We start from the raw sequence: 20,226 nt of genomic DNA on the forward strand, positions 1-20,226 counted from the left end.
CCTGTACAATCTTCTCCCATAGCTCTGGGCCTGGAGCCTGGTGCCAAGGATCTCACAGCTATAGCTTCCTCCCTCTATTTTGCTGTCTGTCTACAGCTCTCCTGCTTACACAGGAGGCTCCTGTCCTTCTCTCCAATTCATTGCTGCCACTCTGCTGCTAGTGAGTGCACACGCTCTCTCTCACATGGCTTTAGCTGTCCAGAGACCCTTAGGGTGGGAAGGTTGGTCTGTGAGTCACATCTGCCTCCCCTGATTATGCCCTCCACCCTGAGGGGGATATCAAAAAAGGGCAGAATGATAAGAGACCTCTGCCCCTAAATCAGGCACTCATCTGTAGCATGTTTGTCTCCTTGGCAAAACCAAGATGGCTACATTTGCAAATAACACAAAGCTGCCAGGTACTTATGCAGGTGGTGGTGATAGGCAAGAAACCTATTTGTTAAATAAAAATTAAAAGTAGTATCTTTATATTCATAAAAGTTATCCTATCTCTGCCAAGTTTCCTCTCTTCCAAGTAGTTTTACTTCCAAGAAGCCTCACATGGAATATAATAAGGAGTGGTCTCTAGATAGTCTATGAGTAATAGAACTCTGAAAGTAACTTCATCCCTGCTAGCTATCAATAGAGAAATCCTTTTAATGAAAATGGCCCATGTTATGGACTGGATATCTATCCCCCATGCCCTCCCCCACTGCTTTTCAGATTCCTTTTGTGTTATTTTCCCCACTAGCTGATAATCTTCATGAGACTGTGTTTCTTCCTTATATTGTAATCCTAGCACTTAGCACAGTTTCTGGGCACATAGTAGACACTCAATAAATGATTATTAACTGATCGATTTGGATCAAAATGGTTTTTCCTTGGTTCTTGAAAAACTCATTTATGGAATGAAGGCATTAAAATATTAGTGCCTAGGATTAGACACCAGATAGTGCAATCAAGTTTTACTATTTCAACACTCGTTATTGGGTAGATTCAAATAGAATAAAGGTCAAATTATGTCTCCTGAAACATAACTCCTGTCCCTTAATATGACTCCATATAGTAAAAGCCAAATATAGCACAGTCTCCGAGAAATGTAATAGATAGCAATTTGGTGGAATGGGCTCTGCATGTAGAGTCAGAGGACCTGATCTCAAGTATCAGCTGTATTACTGCCTGCACGACCGCGGCCAAGGTGCTTAAAACTCTTTAGGCCTCAATTTCTTCATCTGTAGAATGAGGTGACCAGGCTACATTGTATTTGAGGTGCCTCCCAGCTCCAAATCTATGATCTTATCATCCAAAGCATGGACAGTTAGGTGGCGCACTGGATAAAATGCTGGGCCTGGAATCAGAAAGAATCGTCTTCCTAAGTTCAAATCTGGCCTCAGACACTTACTCGCTGTGTGACCCTGGCCAAATCACTTAACCCTGTTTGCCTCAGTTCCTCATCTGTAAAATGAGCTGGAAAAGGAAATGGCAAACTACTCCAGTGTATTTGCCAAGAAAACCCCAAATGGCATCACGAAGAGTTGGATTGAAAATGATCCACCATAGCAGACAGAACAAACATATCCCTGTGTCTAATGAAGGGCTTTTTATCAATGCAACCAGTAGGTGGCGCCCCAGGATTACCATTTGCAGAACTAGTCTGGCTCCAGGGGTCAGTCCATTACTTGCTGATGAGGAGAAAGGAACTCATCCAACTGACTGAAATCACATTTTTAAAATAATCTTCTTGAATGCAGGAACTGACTTGATTTTCTCTCTTTATCTCCAATGCTTACTTAGCACAATGCTTGGTACTAAGTGCTTAATAAATGCTTTTTTCATTCATTCGTTTCATTTTTCACTTAAAATGATTCAATTTAATCTCCCCTGACTAAAAAGGCAAATGGTTTAAAGAATAAGGAAGCGTTACAACTATAAAATGAGTTTGATTTTTGCTTGAGGTCAGATAATATTTCTTCTTGCCTGCTGCTAATAAAACTTCTCGCTTTGAAGAAAAATTTTGTAAAAACCAAGTATTAGGACTTTTTTTTAATTGAGCAACCCACAAATCAGTACATATGTGAGCCTGAGCCCTAAAGATGCTACTGCATACAAGGTTGTCCCCCCAACAAATTTACATTTTTCATATTGGTTTTATCAATGCAAATAGTGGAATAGGGCTGTTTCTGGAAAGATTATTGAGTTTGATTGCTCACACGCTTTTGGCCAATACTTGGTCACTTCCGCTAACTCTGTAGGAACCCTGAAATCATAAGACCATAGATACATAATTAGAAGAAACCTTATAGTGCACCTAGTCCTTTCTTCATTTTACACATGAGAAAACTGAGGCCCAGAGAAATGAAATGGTTTGCCCTAGGTCACACAGATAGTATTTTGCTTATTTTACTAAGTGTTATACAGATTTACAGACACAAGAAGTCCTCATAAAATCACATGGGGGCCTTGTAAGTTAGTTGCTTGGATCCCATAATGCATTCATCCAGAAAACTGTTCTTTTAAGTGGTGAGTAGATTCCTGAGGCAGATCACAAAAGTCTACTTAAATTATAACATATTCAAGTATACTACTATACTAATTAATAATACTACAGAATCTCATCACCATTTATCATAAAGTGTCCATAGGAAAACTGTGTCCAGAGGTCCAATTGAGTTGCCAGAAGCATCTTTCTCTCTCCTGAATTTTTGGCACAGGGAATGTGAAGTCCTGTACCTCCAAGCAACTACTGCTGACTGTCATTGGGTCATAGGGACATGTACATTCAGAGGAAAAATTACTTTTCAAGAAGATTCTTCTGTTTTCTTTCTTAATGCTACAAGTCTAATCCTTAATTCCTCAAGAAAACCTGATCATTCCTCCAAGATTCATTGAGTCCAGGGTGTACCAACCTCTTTTCATTTATTAATTCTCAGGTGAGATCAGGTTTAAAGCTGAAGAATCAAAGCAAAACAAAATGCTAAGACATTTAGTAGCATTACAAATGAATGGAAATGGTTTTCTTGAGGCACCACACAGGAAGCACAGTAGGTTCTTAGAAGATTAAAAAAAAAGATATCTGTTGAATTAAATTGTCTCCTTATGTTGTCATGTGATGACTTGCTTTCTGTTTAAAATTAATTTAATTGTAATAAAACAGATTGTTTTTATTACCAATGAGGGGGGTTTCTTAGATGGTTTGGGATTTTCTCACCACTAGTCCATTGATTCTGGCCTTCTGCTGTGAAAGTGTTGTAGCTCTAGGAGGGCTAATGAAGAGCCAAAATGAGAACTTAACAAAGGGACTTTCCATCTCCCTATCTCCCTCCAGTTCTTTATTGCCTCTGCCCTGTCCTGATACAGCAAACCCTACCACAGAGCAATTCTTAGCTGAGGTGAAAAACTAGGACTAGGGAAGGAGCTTGGGATGGTAGTTAATCCTGGCACTGGAGGTTACAAGAGGAGGCAGCACAGGATGGATTTCAGAGTCTGAAACATTGAAGTAGGAACTAGGAGAAGAAAGAGGGGAAGAAACAATGTGCAAACAGATAAGGACATATGCAATAATTTTGAAAAGTGAGTACAAACAACTAAAGAGATCAAGAAAGGCTCTCTGTAGGAGATGGTATATGAACTGAACCTTGAAGTTTTCTACAGAGTCTAAAAAGCAGAAGGGCGGAGGGTAGTGCAAAGACAGAAAAGGAGGAAAAGGATTGAGGAGTTAAAGAAACGGCAAGTAGGCCGGTTTGTCTAGATCAACGATAGAATGCAAGAATTAGAGCAGTGTATAATAAGGCTGAAGAGATAGAAGAATAAAAGTCATTCCCCAATTGATAAATGGTCAAAGGGCATGAACAGGCTGTTTTCAATGGAAAAAATCAAAGCTATTAATAGTCATATAAAAATCCTCCAAATCACCAGTAGTTAGAGAAGGTTAAATTAAAACAACCTTGAGGTTCCCTTAGACTGGCAAAGTTGACAAAAAAGGAAAATGATGAATATTGGACAAGCTATGGGACAACAAGTGCATTAATGCTGTGAAACAGTCCAGTCATTCTGGAAAGCAAGTAGGAACTATGCCCTAAAAGTTATTAAATTGTGCATATCCTTTTACCCAATGATACACTACTAGATCTATATCCCAAAGAGATGAAAGAAAAAAGAAATAGTAATAATAACTAGCATTTACATAATGCTTTAAAGTTTATGGAGTGCTTTACAAATATTGTTTTTTCCCTCACAATAATCCTGTGAGGTAGGTACTGTTATTATCCTGATTTTACAGATGAGAAAACTGAGGTGGAAAGACGTTAAGTGACTTGCCCAGGTTCACATAGCTAGTAAGTGTCTGAGGCTAGATTTGAACTCAGGTCTTTCTGATTCCAGGTCCAGTGCCCTGTGCTACCTAGGAAAAGGGTATACACACACACACGCACACACACACACACACACACACACACACACACACACACACACCCTTTGTAGTGGCAAAGAACTGAAAAATGAGAGGGCATCAGTCAACTGGGAAATAACCAAATAATTTATGGTATATAATTGAATACAGCTGTGCCTTAGGAAATTATGAAGGGGAAGATTTCAGAGAAACTTGGGAAGACTTGTATGAATTGATGCATAGTGATATGAGCAGAACCAGTAGAACAAGTTACACAATTACAATGATATTGTAAAGACAAACAACCTTGAACGACTTAGGGACTCTTATCTACATAATGACCTACCATGATTCCAGGATTCCAGAGATGACTGACTCATGATGAAACATGATACCAGCCTCCTGACAGACAGGTACTCAGTATAGTTGAGGCATATTTTTTTTCGGACATGACCAATGCGGAAATTTGTTTTATTTGATTATACATATTTATAAAATGGATTTTGTTTTTCTGGTGAAAGGAGAAGGATAGTGAAAGGAAGCCAATTTTCATTGACTAAAAAGCTAAGATTTAATTTTTAAAATGCATCTGAAGAGGTAGGCTGGAGCTAGATGATATAGGGAGTTAAATGCTAAGCTGAGGAGTTTGTATTATTCTAGAAGCAACTGAGCATGGGAGGAACAGACTTAAGCTTGTTCTTTCAGCAGGAGTGTGAACAATTAATTGGCAAGGGAAGGTAGGTGTCCAGTTAAATTGTCTCAACAGTTAGACATGAGAAGAGAGAGGTCTGAATGACCATGGCAATAGCCACATGAGTGGAAAAATGGGACTAATGTGGGAGATGTTGTGGATACACAATCTATAAGACTTGGTAACTGACACACAGGATTTATTTATTAATCCAATGCTATTTCTTTCTTCTTATTTTTGAAATTTGATTGTGAAGTAACAGTGCAGTTGATAAGCTTGATTTTTTTTTCACATTTGATGTTCAGTACTAAAGGGAAAATTTCAATTTTTCTTTTCTAGGTCAAAAGCCATGTTGCTTCTTTTTCTTCTCTTCCTTTCTTTTATTTACATGCAAAAAATGAGGGGTCATGGTCTTTAATGGCTAACCCCAATTCTTTTATATGTAATATTATATAATGTGTATTATGTTAGATATATTTCGTATATGTGTATGTATACATACATATACACACATTGAGGGTGGAGGGCAGAATAAAACCTGTGATTTCATTGGTATAGGAAACTGCCAAAGAGGAAATTCCCTCTACAAATTCAGATCTGCAATTGCTGTGTACCTTAGAGCTTCAGAGAGTTACCTGGAGCGCTGAGAAGTTAAATGACTTGCCCAGAGTCACACAGCCAGTACATGTCAGAGGTGGGACTTGAACCTAGGTTTTATGACTCTGAGACCAGTTCTTTGTCCACTACTACACCAAACTTTCTCATACATATGTATACACACACACACATACACACACACTAAAAGAACTGGCTGAACATCTGATTAAAAAGAGAATTTTTCCTTAAAAAACAAACACACAAATGATATTTGGGTAGCACAGAAAGTGTCAGTTTCAAAATCAGGAAGACATGGACTCAAGCCCATCTTCCAGCAGTACAAGCTTTAGGCAAGTCACTTAATCCTGGGTAAGAGACTTGAACCTAACAAAGTCTTTCTTCCTCAGAGTTCAGGATGCTTCTTCACAGATACAGAAATAGACATGGAAATGGATATTGATACAGATCTATGAATTGTGTGTAGGATCCCATAGGAAGCTGACATCAAGAAGAATAGCCTACGTTGGATCATACACCAAGCTCACTGCCATGAATAATCTATAGCATGATGATATAAAACTATTAATGGCACCAATACTAGGTATAATTCAAATGCTTTGAATGACAGAGCTCAAAGATTACAAATAGTCTTGTCCTCCCTCTCCCTCCCAACAACATCCCAAATAAGCTCTTATTATGTCAACAAGTTGGCAATGTTTAGCTGCACATATCTCCTCTGCCTGACTTTACCTCTCTTCATGGTGTTTGTTCATTACACAATATTTCCTGTTCACCTTCACCTGAGGGCATCTAAAACATTCCAAGCTGGTAATGCATGCAAACAAGTTTTTTACCTGCATACTCAGCAAATAAAACCAAGTTAACTCTGTGAATGACACTCATTCTTTCTCCGGCTCCCTGGTGGGACTTTGCTGTTTTTCCTGCAGAAAGTGAGGCATGGATATCCAGATGGTCAATTCCATGGACTTTGGGGAGTTTGTTGATGTTTTGGGGAACATTATAGAGAAATGCCCCCTGATTGCAGCAGCCATCTGGTCCCAACGCCCATTCACAGACTTAGATGATTTAGAGAAGCATGTGTTTGACTTTATTGAAGCCCTTCCACAATCAGGTAAGTTTCTGTTAGACTGAGATATTAGTCAGTTTGGTTTAAAACATTTTTATCCTTTTTTAAAAAGTTGAAATGTATTTGTCTTAAAGTTGAATGAATTTCTATTGAGACTTAGGAGTATACAAAGTGTTGTACAAAGTGTGGAATTACATGTAGTTTATAGTCTGAGGTGGAGTGGCTCTCAGATATTTGAGATAAGCGTTTAAAAGAATAGGAGAGTAGCAGCTGCCTTCCCTCTATGACTGCTTGGACTAAAGGCTGCTGTCTGGTTCTGTCATTCAGTTCTAAGGTTAAAGGTCAAGCTCAAGTACTTCATTCCCTCTTCCACAAATGATCTTACTGGGAAAGTCTTGAGAGCAAGAGAAGAGCCAGCTCAGGGTAAGATTCTCTCAAGAGCCCACAGGAAAAGAACACACGACTGATCTTTTCTTTGAGCAGGACTAGACTGAGCAGGGCAATGAGAGAGAGTTAATTTCGATCCACTCTTCTCAGCAGAGTGCTGGGTGGAAAGAGATGAAGATTTTATGGGATCTAGTGGAGATATAGGGAGGACAAAGAGGGAGGCTAGAGTCCTAGAGATTCAGAGGATGACATAGGCACCTGGTTCATGCTGCGTATTTCAGGAGCCAAATCCCTACTCTTTATTCCATCCTTTCTCCCTCTTTAGGAAAGGCTGAAATAAATAGAGGTGATTGGAGAAAGGGAAAGTCTAATCCTAACCACAGAGGATTCTAAATGATGCTCTCAGGTTAGAGAAGTCTTGTTTTTTATCATAGGGCAAAGCACATATATATCAATTATTCCCAAGCCTTCATTTTTGGCAGGCAAGGGTGGCTCTGTCAAATTATAACTCCAATATTAATGGGGCAGCTAGGTGGTGCAACAGATAGAGCACAGGGCTTGGAATCAGGAAGACTCATCTTCATGAGTTCAAGTCTGGCCTTGATACTTACTAGCTATACGATCCTGGGCAAGTCACTTAAACCCTGTTTGCCTCAGTTTCCTCACCTGTAAAATGAACTGGACAAGGAAACGGCAAACCACTCCAATATCTTTGCCAATAAAATCCAAAAAATGTCCACAAAGAGTAGGACATGAGTAAAAAATTACTAAATAACAACATTAATTTAATCGAGCTTTAAGGTTTATAAAAGGCAGCTAGGTGGCGCAGTGGATAGAGCACTGGCCCTGAAGTCAGGAGGACCTGAGTTCAAATGTGACTTCAGACCAAACACTTGACACTTACTAGCTGTGTGACCTTGGGCAAGTCACTTAACCCCAATTGCCTAAATATATATAGGTTTACAAAGTACTTTGCGTATAACCACTTTATGAGAGTAGGGAGCTAATGATTTCATTAATATAGGGAACTCTGGAAAGAAAATTATCTCAACCAGCTAGCACTTTTTCTGTAACTTTTATAGTCAAATATCTATAAATCTTAGTGATTAGTCCTGATCAGAGAGGTTAAGTGATTTTCCCAGGCTCACACAGCCTTTATATAGGTAGGACTGAAACCCAGGTCTTTTTGCCTCCAAAATGAGCTCTCTCCTCACCAGACCATGTGGTTTCTCAGATATGAGAGCAATCTGGTTACATCAGTCACTCCATTGATAACCAGGGTTAATTTGGCTGATCTAGCTAGCTAAGTCAGTGTTCTCTTACTGTCTGCACTCCATTTGATGTAAAAGGGTGTCCATGTAAAAATACAACCTTCATTGAGACTGTACTTCAGTCAGTGGTATGCAAATAGCTGTGCTCTCCTGCCAAACCCAGCTCCAAGGTCCAAGAGGGAGATGGTAGAAATATCCCTATTTTACAGACAAGAAAGCTGTGGCTCAGAGATATTTAGCTATTTATCCATCACACTTATAAGTAGCAAAACTGCATTTTGAGCCCAGGTCACCTGATTCCAAGTCCAATGTTCTTTTGCTTATAGTGGGCTAATTCTGGATTTGGAGCCAGAGTACTTGGGTTCAAATCCTGCATCTGCTACTTGCTACCCGTAGGACCTTAGGCAAATCATATCACCTCTCTGGGCTTTAGTTTACAGGTCAACCTCCTACTCAATAAACTCCAATGGCTCCCTATTACCTCCAAGATAAAATGAAAATAAAAGTTTTTTGACATTCAAAGTCATTCATAAACTAGCTCCCTCCTCCTTCCACCAACTCCCATCTTTCTAGTCTTCTTACACCTTACTCCCTGATATCCAATGACACTGGCTTTCTGCCTGCTCCATGAAACAAGATACATCATGTCTCTGCTCTGGGAATTTTCTCTGGATGTCCCCTATGCCTGGAATACTCTCCCTCCTCCATTCCAACTATGGATCTCCCTGGTTTCCTTTAAGTCCCAACTAAAATCTCACCTACAGCAAGCTTTCCCCAACCCTTCTCAATTCCATTGCCTTCCCTCTATTAATTATCTCCTATTTATACTGCATGTAGTTTGCTTTGTATATATTTGTTTACGTGTTGTCTCCCCCATTAGATTGTAAGCTCCTTGTGGGCAGGGGCTGTCTTTTTGCCTCTTTTAGTATCTGCAGAACTTAACATAATGCCTGGCACAAAGTAGTGCTTATTAAATGTTTCTTGAATTCAATTGAACTGAATCTATAAAATGAAAGGATGAATTAAATTGCTCTAATGTGTCTTCCAACTCTAAATCTTTGTGTGATTCCTGTTGTCAAGGGGTATTATGAAATTGAGGCAGGGCTAGGCAAAGAATTAATGTTGGTTCATTCTACAAAGACAAAAATGAAAGGTTGTCAGAGCTGGGAAATTTCAGAAATTGACTAGTCCAGTACTGTCAAACTCAAATAGAAATGACCATATGTACCATAAGGATCCCTCCAAGCCACATATTGACTTAGAAAACCACAGATTAACGTTATCTATGTTCTATTATATTTTTAAATTTTTGTTAAATATTTCCCAATAACCATATGTTTAACATCTCTGATCTAGTCCAAATCCCTCATTTGACAGATGGAGAAACTGAGGTCCTGAGAAATAAGAAAGACTTACCCAGGTCACATGGCAAATTAATGGCAAAAATAGTTCTAAAACCCAGGGTTCCCAATTCTCATTCCAGTAATCTTTCCATTGTTTCATTTTGTCTTTCTTTGCCATAGTCTAATGGAAAGAACAATGGCCTCAAAGTCAGGATACCTGGGTTCTAGTTCTAATTCTCATGTAACAACTTGCATTTATTTAATACTTTAAAAATAAGCTCATTGATATCTTTTGTTTTTATATCATCTTCATTTCCAAATATATCCCGCCTTTCCCCTAATCAGAGAGTAATACTTTTGAACAAAGAATAAAAAACAAAGAGATAAAATGCAAAGAATTAAAAAAAAATCAACTACCACATCAATGGAGCCTGACAGTATGTGTAATGTCCCTCATCTATAGTCCCTTACTTCTGCAAAGAAAGGTTGGTGATTATTATAATTATGAAACATTTGGTTTCATTTTTGTTCTTAAAATTTACCTTGTTGTAATCATTGTGTGTATTGTTTTTTCTAGTTCTGCTTACTTCACTTTGTATCAGTTTATGTAAGCCTTCTCATGCTTCTCCATATTCTTGATTGCATTGTTTCTCTGGGTGCAGTAATATTCCACTATATTCATAAATCATAATTTTTTTTAGTCATTCCCCACTCTATGGACATCTCCTTTGTTTCCAGTTCTTTGTTCTTACAAAGAGTGCTGTGTTTTGTGTGTGTGTGTGTATACATTTATATACACATACATGTATATATATACACATATACATACATATATATCTGCTTCTCTCAGTAACCTATTTTTTTATCTTTAACTTCCTTGTGGCATATGCCTACCAGTGGTCAAGGGGTCTAGACACTTCGGTCACCTTCTTAGTATAATTCAAGTTGCCTTCTGTGATGGTTAAATTCACAATTCTACCACTTATATATTAGTGTGTGTGTGTGTGTTTACAACCCCTCTAACATAGATTACTCCACTCTTGTCAGTTTTGCCAGTTTGCAGAGTATGAAGTGAAACCTCAGAGCAGTTTTGATTTGCACTCTCTTATTACAACATCAAACAATAAAAGGAAGTCTCAACTCTGGTAAAGTTGAGGATTTATTCATTCTTTTGATGAAATTTAGTGAGCACTGATTGTATATAGTGTCATATTAGAAGCTGAGGGGAAGCAAAGATTGGGATCATAAAATTATGAAATTGAGAGATAGAAGTAACTTGATAGAACATCTGTTCCAAATTCTTCTTTTATCAGATGTGAGTGCATTTACAATCCTATGGCAGGAAATAAGAGATGTACAGCAATTACCCTTAATACAAGATGGGATGTGAAAAGTGCCCTAAGAGTAGTGCCAATAAAGTGCCATAGGAATTCAGGGGAGGAGGGAAGCTCCTGGTTGGGTGATCAAAGAAGACTGAGACTTAAAAGGTACATAGAGTTCTGAGAGTAGGGGAAGGGGAGGGGATTTCAGGCACAGAACTGACAAAGGACAAGGCATTTTCAGGCAGTAATGAGTTTCCACTTTAGCTGTCACCTAGGGAGCCTTGAATATCAGACTAAGGAATTTGGATTGATTTTGATAGACAATAAATAGCTTTGTTTGGAATTTCATTAAAATTATCCTATAATAACTAAAGCTGTCTCTGTGTGAATGTGTCCACACCATGTGTATGTATGTGTACATGTGCATACCTGAGTATATGTAAAAAGGCACATACATACATATATCACCAGAGCAACTTTAAATACATGAATTTTTCATGTATTTGACTGGAAAGTCCTAGAAAGCAAAGGAGAAAAAAACCCTCCATAATTGATTAACTGGAAACCTGGGGTGAAGGCTAAAAATCCAGTTTCCAAGGGAAATTGAAAGACTAGGTAAATTGGGTTAAGCTATATTGAGTACTAGCCAGTAGGTGGCAGGCCAGGATCAGTATTGGTGTCTGGCCTGGATAGTGGCTTCATCACAAGCTCTTTTAACTAAATACTTGAGGTCAGAACCTAACTGGCCAATAAATTGACAACAATAACAACAACAATAACTAACACTTATACAGCACTTACTATGTACCAAGTGCTGTGCTAATAAATGTTAAAATTGACAAATGTACAAAGCATTTTAAGTACCTTATCTTCTTTATCTTTTCTGATACTTGAAGTAAGGTTGTGAGCTATGTAGTTCAAATATTACTATCCCTGGGCAGTTAGGTGGTGCAGTGGATAGAACACTGGCCCTGACATCAGGAGGACCTGAGTACAAATCCGGCCTCAGACCAAACACTTGACACTTAATAGCTGTGTGACCTTGGGCAAGTCACTTAACCCCCAACACACACACACCGCGAGCGCGCGCGCGCGCGCGCGCGCGTGTGTGTGTGTGTGTGTGTGTGTGTATACAAAATGATTATTATTATTATCCCCATTTTACTTATGGGAACACACACAGACTACACACACACAGAGATGAACAAGTACCAGTACCTTCCCTCAATGAGCTTATAGAAGTTTGAGGGAAGGGAGATTACATTTGTCTGGAGGAGGATCAGAGAAGTCTTCCTGGAGAAGAAAATCTAGATGAGGGTAACTAGAACAGCGAAGGGTCTGGTCTGGAGGCAGCATGATAAAATGAAAATAGTTTTGGACTTGGACTCAGGAAGTCCCAGGTTCAAATCCTAACTCAGAAGTCTACTACTTGTATGACCTTAGGTAGGTCACTTACCCTCTGGCCATCAGTTTCCTTATGTGTAAAATGAAGGGGTTTGACAGGATGATCTCTAAGGTCCCTTCCAGATCTGGATCTATAACTCTGTGATGTAAGGATTGGTTGAAAGAACTAGCTGTGTTAAGCCTGGAGAAGAGAAAAATTTGGAGGGGACACACACACATACATATATATGTATATACATATATATGCATGTGTGTTTATGTATATATGATAGCCGACTTCATGTGTTTGAAGAGTTGTCAGATGGAAGAGGGATCTGCTTGGCTCCAGAGGGCAGAAGCAAGAACAAAGGGTCTATAGAACTTGCAAAGAGCCCATTTTAGGGAAAATTTAGGGAAAATTTCCTAACAATTACAGCTACCCAAAAGTGGAACAGACTGTCTCAAGAGCTGGTGGGTGGGTTCTCCCTCCTTGGAGGTCTTTAAGCAGAGGCTGAATGACCATTAGTTGAAACTATCCTAAGGATTACTTTCAGGTATGGATTGGACTAGTTGTCCAATTGAGACCCCTTCCAGGTCTAAATTCTGTGATTTTGTGAAGGAAGAGGCATAGTTTGATAGGTGGAAATGAGGAAGATGGAATCAGTATGTTCCAAGAGAAGGGAGATAATGAACAAAGAAAGAGAGCCCAAGACGCTCCAGGTAAGGAGTTATAACCCTGGGTCACACCAACTTCTCCAAAGCCTTTTTAGTTCTCTGGTACCTATTTGGATTTATTGTTACTTCCTCTGTTAGCATTGTCATTAGGACTCAGGGCTTTCCAGGACTTGAGGGTGACATGGGGTAGTGGCAAAGTGTCTAAGGCAGCTTATGAAAATTTAGACATTTATAGAAATAAGGACGTACTCTTAGGTCATCTTGGGGAATGCCTTGTTTCATTGGTATCCACAAAAGAGTACCATATCTAAAAGAAAGTCTTTAGTAGGATGGGTGGGTGCCTGTGGGAGATTTATGGGAGGACACTAACAAGAGACATATAGGAAGTGGGTATGGATGGGTTGAGATCTGCATCTTTGGAAGGAGTACCCTAATGAAACTTCCTATTTATGTAAGTATAGCAAAATAATTTATGGGAAATGCTAGGTCTGTCTCCTCCTCAAGGAGTTGGGGTTGAACAAGTATATGCTTGCTACAAGTTTCTTGTGGGCCCCTATATGGCCAGTGTCCTTCTTTATCCCACTCCTATTGCTCTCTCCTATCTCTTCTCTTCTGTGCCCTTCCCATCTTTCTTTTCTTGGTCATAAGGGTAATTCTATAGTTCCTATCTCTCATCTCCTTCACCTGCTTCCTTATTTGAAGAGTTCTTTTTCTTTCTTTCTTTCTTTCTTTTTCTTTCTTTCTTTCTTCCTTTCTTTCTTTCTTTCTTTCTTTCTTTCTTTCTCCCTTCCTTCTTTTCTTCCTTCCTTCCTTCCTTCCTTCCTTCCTCCTCCTCCTCCCCTCTCTCCTCCTCCTTCTCTGCCTTCTTCTTCTTCTCCTTCTTCTTCTTCCTTTTCCCTCTCACTGCTCTGTGATATCTCCCTTTTCTCTTGGCATCTTCTTTGCTGCCCCTTCAGAGACTTCACCTACTACTGTCCTACCTAGTCCTTATATGAATCTTCTCTTTTCTTCAAGCAGCTTAAGGGAGTTATGGTTTGGGAGCAACTGACACTCAAGAGGGAGGAAAGTCCTCCTAGAGATTTCTCCAGAAAAAGCTTTTCCTCTAAACTCTTCTTACAGACAGAGTTATACTAGAAATGGTCCTAGACTGAAATTCAATGGGCTGGATTTTAGTCCTAGCTCTGATAATAACTGTGTATGACCTTGGGTAAGACATTCCTTGTGGACCTCAGTTTCCCCATCTATAAAATAAAGGAATTGAGTGAAATAAGCTTTAAGATCCCTTTTCAACCTTAACTCAGTGATTCTATGATCCTCTAACTGAATTGACCTAAATTCTAGTCCCACTTCTGCCAATAACTTGGGAAATAGAATAGTGGGAAAGAGCATTGGTTTTGGAGTTAAAGGACCTGTGTTTAAGTTCCTGGTCTTAATTTCCCCAAATGTAAAATAAGACTGTGCTAAATAGTTTCTAAGCACCCTTTAAATTCTAATACTCTGTGATTCAGTAACACTACCTCTCAAGACCTCTTTAGCCTCTGGACACTCAGTAACAGGTGATTGGCTCCCTTCTCCACTCCAGCCCCCAGGCATTGCTGCTGCCAGATGTTTGGCAGCAGGACAAGCTAAAGTGGTGACTGCCATCTGTTTGAGTCTGTGCCAGTCAACTGGAGCTAGGGAATGAAAATGAAGTTAAATGCCAAAAGAAAGAGCTTAAAAGGATACACATGCATATTCTTTTATACATATATGTATGTATCAGATGAACACATTTTCAACTCTTAATAAATATTAACAAGGAGATATATTAACTAGTATAAGAGGGGATAAGGAAAGAAAGGAAATATATGGGGGGATGGAGAAAGCAAAACCAAGGTAGAATTTGAGAAAAAGGAAAGTGGACCCCAAGATATAGGAATTTCCACCACTGACACCCTCAAAGACCAATGGACCAATCTGACACTTGAAGGGGCAAGAAATAAGAAGGTAGGGGAAAGGGAAGAGAGGAAAGACATTTATTCTGCTTAGTCATTGTATTTTACCATGAGAGGAAAGTGGGGCTCCTCCAGGGCACTATTATCTAGGGGTAGCTCTGACTAGAGTTCTGAAAGAGGCTGCTTCAAAAAAGTTTCCAGTATCCTGTCTCTTGCCTTCTCAATGGGTGAAAGAGCAGCTGCAGGGAAGGAGATAATTTGGAACTGAAAATAAAAATAAAATTTTAAAAAAGAAAAAAGTTCCTGAAGCTTTTTGAAGGCAAATCCCTCCCATTACACCAAAGTATGCTCAATCATCAACCAGGGTAAGCTAGATCCAGAAAGGGCTGGCTCTTCCATTCCACACCAGCCCAGCATCGCCATTGAGTGCTCAGTTTAGATACATTGCTTCATCTAGCCCACACAATTCAAGGACAGCAAAGTTTGGTTCAAATAAATCCAGTACTTCACACAGTGGGTGATATCTGGTGCTACCTATACTCTTTGTATTTCCACTTTGTGATTTATGACCTACGGGACAGAGAACATCAAATGATGGGGATTCATCAATTCAATACAGATTTATCTTGCTTTCTTAGCAACATGTTCTTGAGCAGGTTGTCTATGAACAGTGGAAGGCATAGGGATAGGAAAGGCAGTCAGCCACCTAAAGGGAAACACGTGGGTGGAAGTATGTTCAAGGAAGGACATTTTTATTAAGTGTTATAAGTCCACGTATTTTAATGCCCCCAATTTCAGTTTTCCATGGCAGGTGGGTATTTATTTTATGTCCTCTGGAGTCACAACGGAATTTCAGAACTCGGGAGTGATGGGGTGTGTGCAATTTTCAAATCTTGCCTGAGTAAAATGCATCAGTCTGTAAAAAAAAAAAAGTTTGTAAATAGAACCTTATTTTTAAATGCACAGATGAAGCCATCTGTTTAAAGAGATTCGATGGTTACTTCTTTTAAGTGAATAATCCTGTTGCAGTCACTCCAAATTTTCCTTTTTTGTTAACTTCTCTTTGTAATCTATTTTGCTCCCCCTCCCCTTCCCGTTTTTCATAAATAAGGCAGCCAGTATTAACAACAACAATAATGGAGTTGTTAATGATCTTTGGTCTTCACCATTCCTCATTTCTTCCACCTCCTTCTCTACAGATTTTTAATTTGAAATCAGAGAAAATGCCAGGGCTTTTGTGCTGCCGTTCTAGCTGAAGGACACCCCAGGTTCCCAAAACTTAAAGAAGATGAGCAAATAAATTGAACTGCTTTGTTCTCTGTTCAGTACATTATGTCCTAACATAACCAACCTAACTCCACTTTCCTAATCAATCGCTTCTTATATTCTTTTTCCAGGAGGTGCAAACTGTGTCACAGAGCCACCAAAGAAAGGGCCAGGCCAAGCCAGTTGCCTCAGGGCAAATACATGAAAAATTCCTGCGATTTCATGTCTATTGATTCTAACCCTTAAAAGATCGGAGGCAGTTAGATCCCAGTGAAGCTTGAGTCTGGGATATCTTTGGAAAGGGCGGGCATGGCCAAGGGAGTAGGGTGCAGCTCTTCTGGGAGGAGGAAAGCAGGCTTTAGTTCAAAGGGCCAGAGAATTAAAGCTGGAAATAAGTTTCGTTGCAGTTAATCATCTGCATTGCCCTTTGGCTGTCTGATTCTAGAAACAGAGAACTGCCACTTGGGATCACAGGTTCCTGGGGTGTTTATTTGCGAAGGGGAATAGAGGCCCCGTGTTTGATCAGATACCTCAAGATGGTACGCCGAGGTCAGGCTTTATCCCGGACCCTATTCCTCTTGGAACAGAGTTAAATCCAATCTGATTCTGGAGTATGGGCTCTTCTGTCCCGAGATCAAAGCCCCCCACCCCCCTACCTTGGTCCCCAACCTCCCCCCATCACCCCCTATGAAGCGGCTTTGAAAAGGTCTAACATGTTCAGAGCTTCTTATCTAGTCTCTGCTCCGAGGCAAGCCATAAATTCCGGGTCCTCTCTCCCCGGCTGTTCCGCCTGAAGGTCTCTGAGGACTCTAGCACAGCCCTTCCACCCCCACCCCACCCCCCATGCCTCATAGCAGACTCCCCCCCCTCCCCTCCCCCTGGAGCGAACTGAAACCACTGGAGAAAGGAAGGAGAGATCTGGAATATTTTAAGAGATAGGCTCATCCGTTACCGAAAGTGTTCCCTCTTCGCAATCCCAGGACACCCTTCCCTCAGCTCCATCCCTTCCTCCCCTCCGGCCCCAGTCAACTCTCCCTGATCGATGCCCTATGGAATCAGATTAAAGCCAGCCTGGGGGGGAGCCGTGTTCTGGGAGGCGGGCAGCGCAGTTGACTTGGGGCCTATATGTCTTTCAGGGAAAGAAGGGATCCTGAGGTGCCATCCAGATTTAGCGGGCCGGGAGCTGCAACAGGCAACGCTGACCCCGGAGTCCCAGCGGGAGCAGAGGGGCGCGGGTCTGAGCAATCTGGGCCCAGAGGAGAGACGCCGGCTGGGCGAACTCAACTGCGAGTATAAGGCTCGCTTTGGCTTCCCCTTCGTGATCGCGGCGCGGCTCAGCGACAAGGCCACTATGATGAGGGAGCTGGAGCGCCGACTGCACAACCAGCCCGCCCGGGAGCTGCGCGCAGCCCTGGCTGAGGTGCGCAAGATCTGCCACCTTCGCTTGGAGGACATCCTGCGGTCTCCGGGGGACCCGGCCAAACTGTAGCACTCTAGCGGGGCGGGAGTAGGAGGGGGTGAAGGGGGGCGGTGACAGTGGGAGGAGGGCAATGGAGGAGCCTAACTTCAAGGTAGAAAATAACGACCTTCATCGTGGAGGAGAAGAGCGTGCCTTGCCCAGATGCCTATCCAAAAACAGGATGCGAACTCACAGGTGAAGGAAGTGTGCGCAAGCATGAACTGAACTGAGCAATCGAGGCAACTAGCCAGACACGTCCAGCTCTCCAATTCAACGGATCACAGTAGCCTGAAATTTAGGTGGGCTTTGCTCGGAATTAGCCAGTTTATTAATAATGCGTGTGGACAAGAGGCAGCATGGTGTGATAGAGAACTGGTCTTAGCGTCAAGAAGACCTCAGTTGAAGTCTCAAACATTTCTATCTATAGATATCTATCTCAAACACCTCTGTACATCCTTGACTATGTAACCCTGGGCAAGTCATTTAACCTCTCTATAAGACTATAAATCGCAGAGTAATTGCTGATCTGCATTGATAGACATTTCTCTCACTGTGGGTTCTCTACCTTAATGAAATTAAAAATCTGGACAATTTTTAGAAGTACCAGAAATAGTTATATAGTTCCTTTAATAAAAAGCACTTTCCTTAAGAAAAACCATGCAAGGTAGACGGTAGACATTTGTTACTTTTTTTCTTTAACAGATGAGCAAGGTGAGGGTCAGTGAGTTTGAGCCACACAGTTAAAGGGGGGGAGGCAAAGAGGCGGATGAAGTTATCTCAATGACTCTTCACTTTGAGCTTCTTGACACAAGACCCCATGGATTCTTAAGCTCTTATCTTACTACATATTTTCCAACCTGCTCCCAGTAACCCTGGTGCAAAAGTGAGGATTGAAGTGGGGGTTGGTGTCAATTTTTTCACACCCTTGTTCATTTTTTTTCTTCCTCCTCTCAGACTTGCTATATACTAGGTGTTTGCATTTGAGGGGAAATGTTGTTCTTCCCTTAGGCATCCAACAACACCTGCTTTAACAGAAAAGGGCTTGTTCATGGATGGTAAGGGAGTGCTTAGAGTGACTATTTCAGAGGATGGAGAAATAATGGTGAGAGAGAAGTGGGCTAGAAGGAATAGCTCCCTTGAACACTTGGGGAGGAGGGAACTCCCGAGAGAACTACAGAAAGCCTTTGGGATTAGTAGCTTTAGAGAGGCTTCTCTTCGAGAATGGCTACTAGTTCAAGAGCTTGGTGGATCTTGGATATCTGAGTTGTGTGATTTCTGTATGTTGGAGTAAGGAACCAGCTGCTTCTAAGCCATTGTTCAAAGATAGGGGAATGCAGGACTGACTACCACAGCCACATTATTGAACCTTTTCTCTGCTGTGCTCTAAAACACCAAATGAAATCAATCACTCAATGATTTTTATTGAGCTTACTCTACAAGATAGTGAGCTGGGCTTTGTTGGGATATATTTTTAAAATCTGCCTGAAGTCACACAGTTAAGATCTTCAAGGATCTTGCAATTTAGATAATATAAAGAAATTTTTCTCCAGAAAAGTATATATTGGCAGACCAAGTGACTCTCCTAAACTAACCATTTTCAAACACTGATTGCTATCTGGGGATTTGCTGCACCTAGAACTAGAATAAAAAGGAATTCATCAAACATTGTGAACAATTAATGTATTACCCACTAGATGTTTTATTCTTCCTGTTCTTCAATCAGTCACTGACTAAGTATTTATTAAGTACCTATTAGTTGTCTAGCACTGTGCTAACATGCTTGGCAAAGACAATGTCTGGGGAGGGGGGTGGCATTGAGGAAGGATAAACTCCAATGTGGTGATGTGTCTGACAGTCATACCTGAGCTGCGCTTTGTTAGAAAGGGACCAGAAACTTGAAGAAAGGCAAGGCAAGGTAGAGTTTACTCCAACCATAGGCCCAGGAGGTGAAAGACATTTAATGGTCACAAAATCATTGGAAATTTTAACCTATTCTTTGACTACTCCCCAAATAACAATATCCCATAACTTACATTTGTTTCTGATCTAATTGGTTGATTCTTAATTCAGGAATTTGTTTTTACTTGATTATGCATATTTTACAAGGATTTTTATTTTCTTTTTCAATTTTGGGGAGGAGTTGAGAGTGAGAGAAAATTGATTTTTGTTAGTTGGGAAAAAAATAAAATTATATCTCATTTAAAATCTTCAAAACCCTGCGAGAGAGTGAGGTCAACTATTAGTTTTTCAGTTTGGGGGCCCAGTCTCAGGTCCAGTGGGTTGTCCAAAGTCACACAACTAGTAAGTAACAGAACTAGGGCTTAAATCCAAGAAAATCCAGTTCAGTACTCTTTCCACAATATCATATTTGTAGATAGGTGAGTTGGAAGGTTGTCTTCCTTTCCAAGCTCTCTGAAAATTGAGGTAGCTATGAATGTGTATAAC

General features: G+C 40.4%; 1 protein-coding gene across 1 annotated transcript; it reads left to right on the top strand.

Moving 5' to 3' along the window:
• The first annotated feature begins 6,579 nt into the window (after window positions 1–6,579).
• URAD (ureidoimidazoline (2-oxo-4-hydroxy-4-carboxy-5-) decarboxylase) lies at window positions 6,580–17,811 on the top strand. Its single transcript, XM_027877572.1, has 2 exons — window positions 6,580–6,786; window positions 17,459–17,811. The coding sequence occupies exons 1-2, from the start codon at window positions 6,612–6,614 to the stop codon at window positions 17,809–17,811; spliced, it is 528 nt and encodes a 175-aa protein (XP_027733373.1). The 5' UTR covers window positions 6,580–6,611.
• The last annotated feature ends 2,415 nt before the right edge of the window (window positions 17,812–20,226 follow it).

Source organism: Vombatus ursinus, unplaced genomic scaffold (genome assembly GCF_900497805.2).
Source record: "Vombatus ursinus unplaced genomic scaffold, bare-nosed wombat genome assembly UNPS02014813.1, whole genome shotgun sequence".
NCBI classification, from domain to species: domain Eukaryota; kingdom Metazoa; phylum Chordata; class Mammalia; order Diprotodontia; family Vombatidae; genus Vombatus; species Vombatus ursinus.

Excerpts from the sequence above, each read along its gene's own strand:
- URAD (XM_027877572.1), top strand. The coding sequence starts at position 6,612 with ATGGATATCCAGATGGTCAATTCCATGGACTTTGGGGAGTTTGTTGAT. Across the intron at positions 6,787-17,458 it reads TGAAGCCCTTCCACAATCAG|GGAAAGAAGGGATCCTGAGG; the intron begins GTAAGTTTCTGT and ends TATGTCTTTCAG.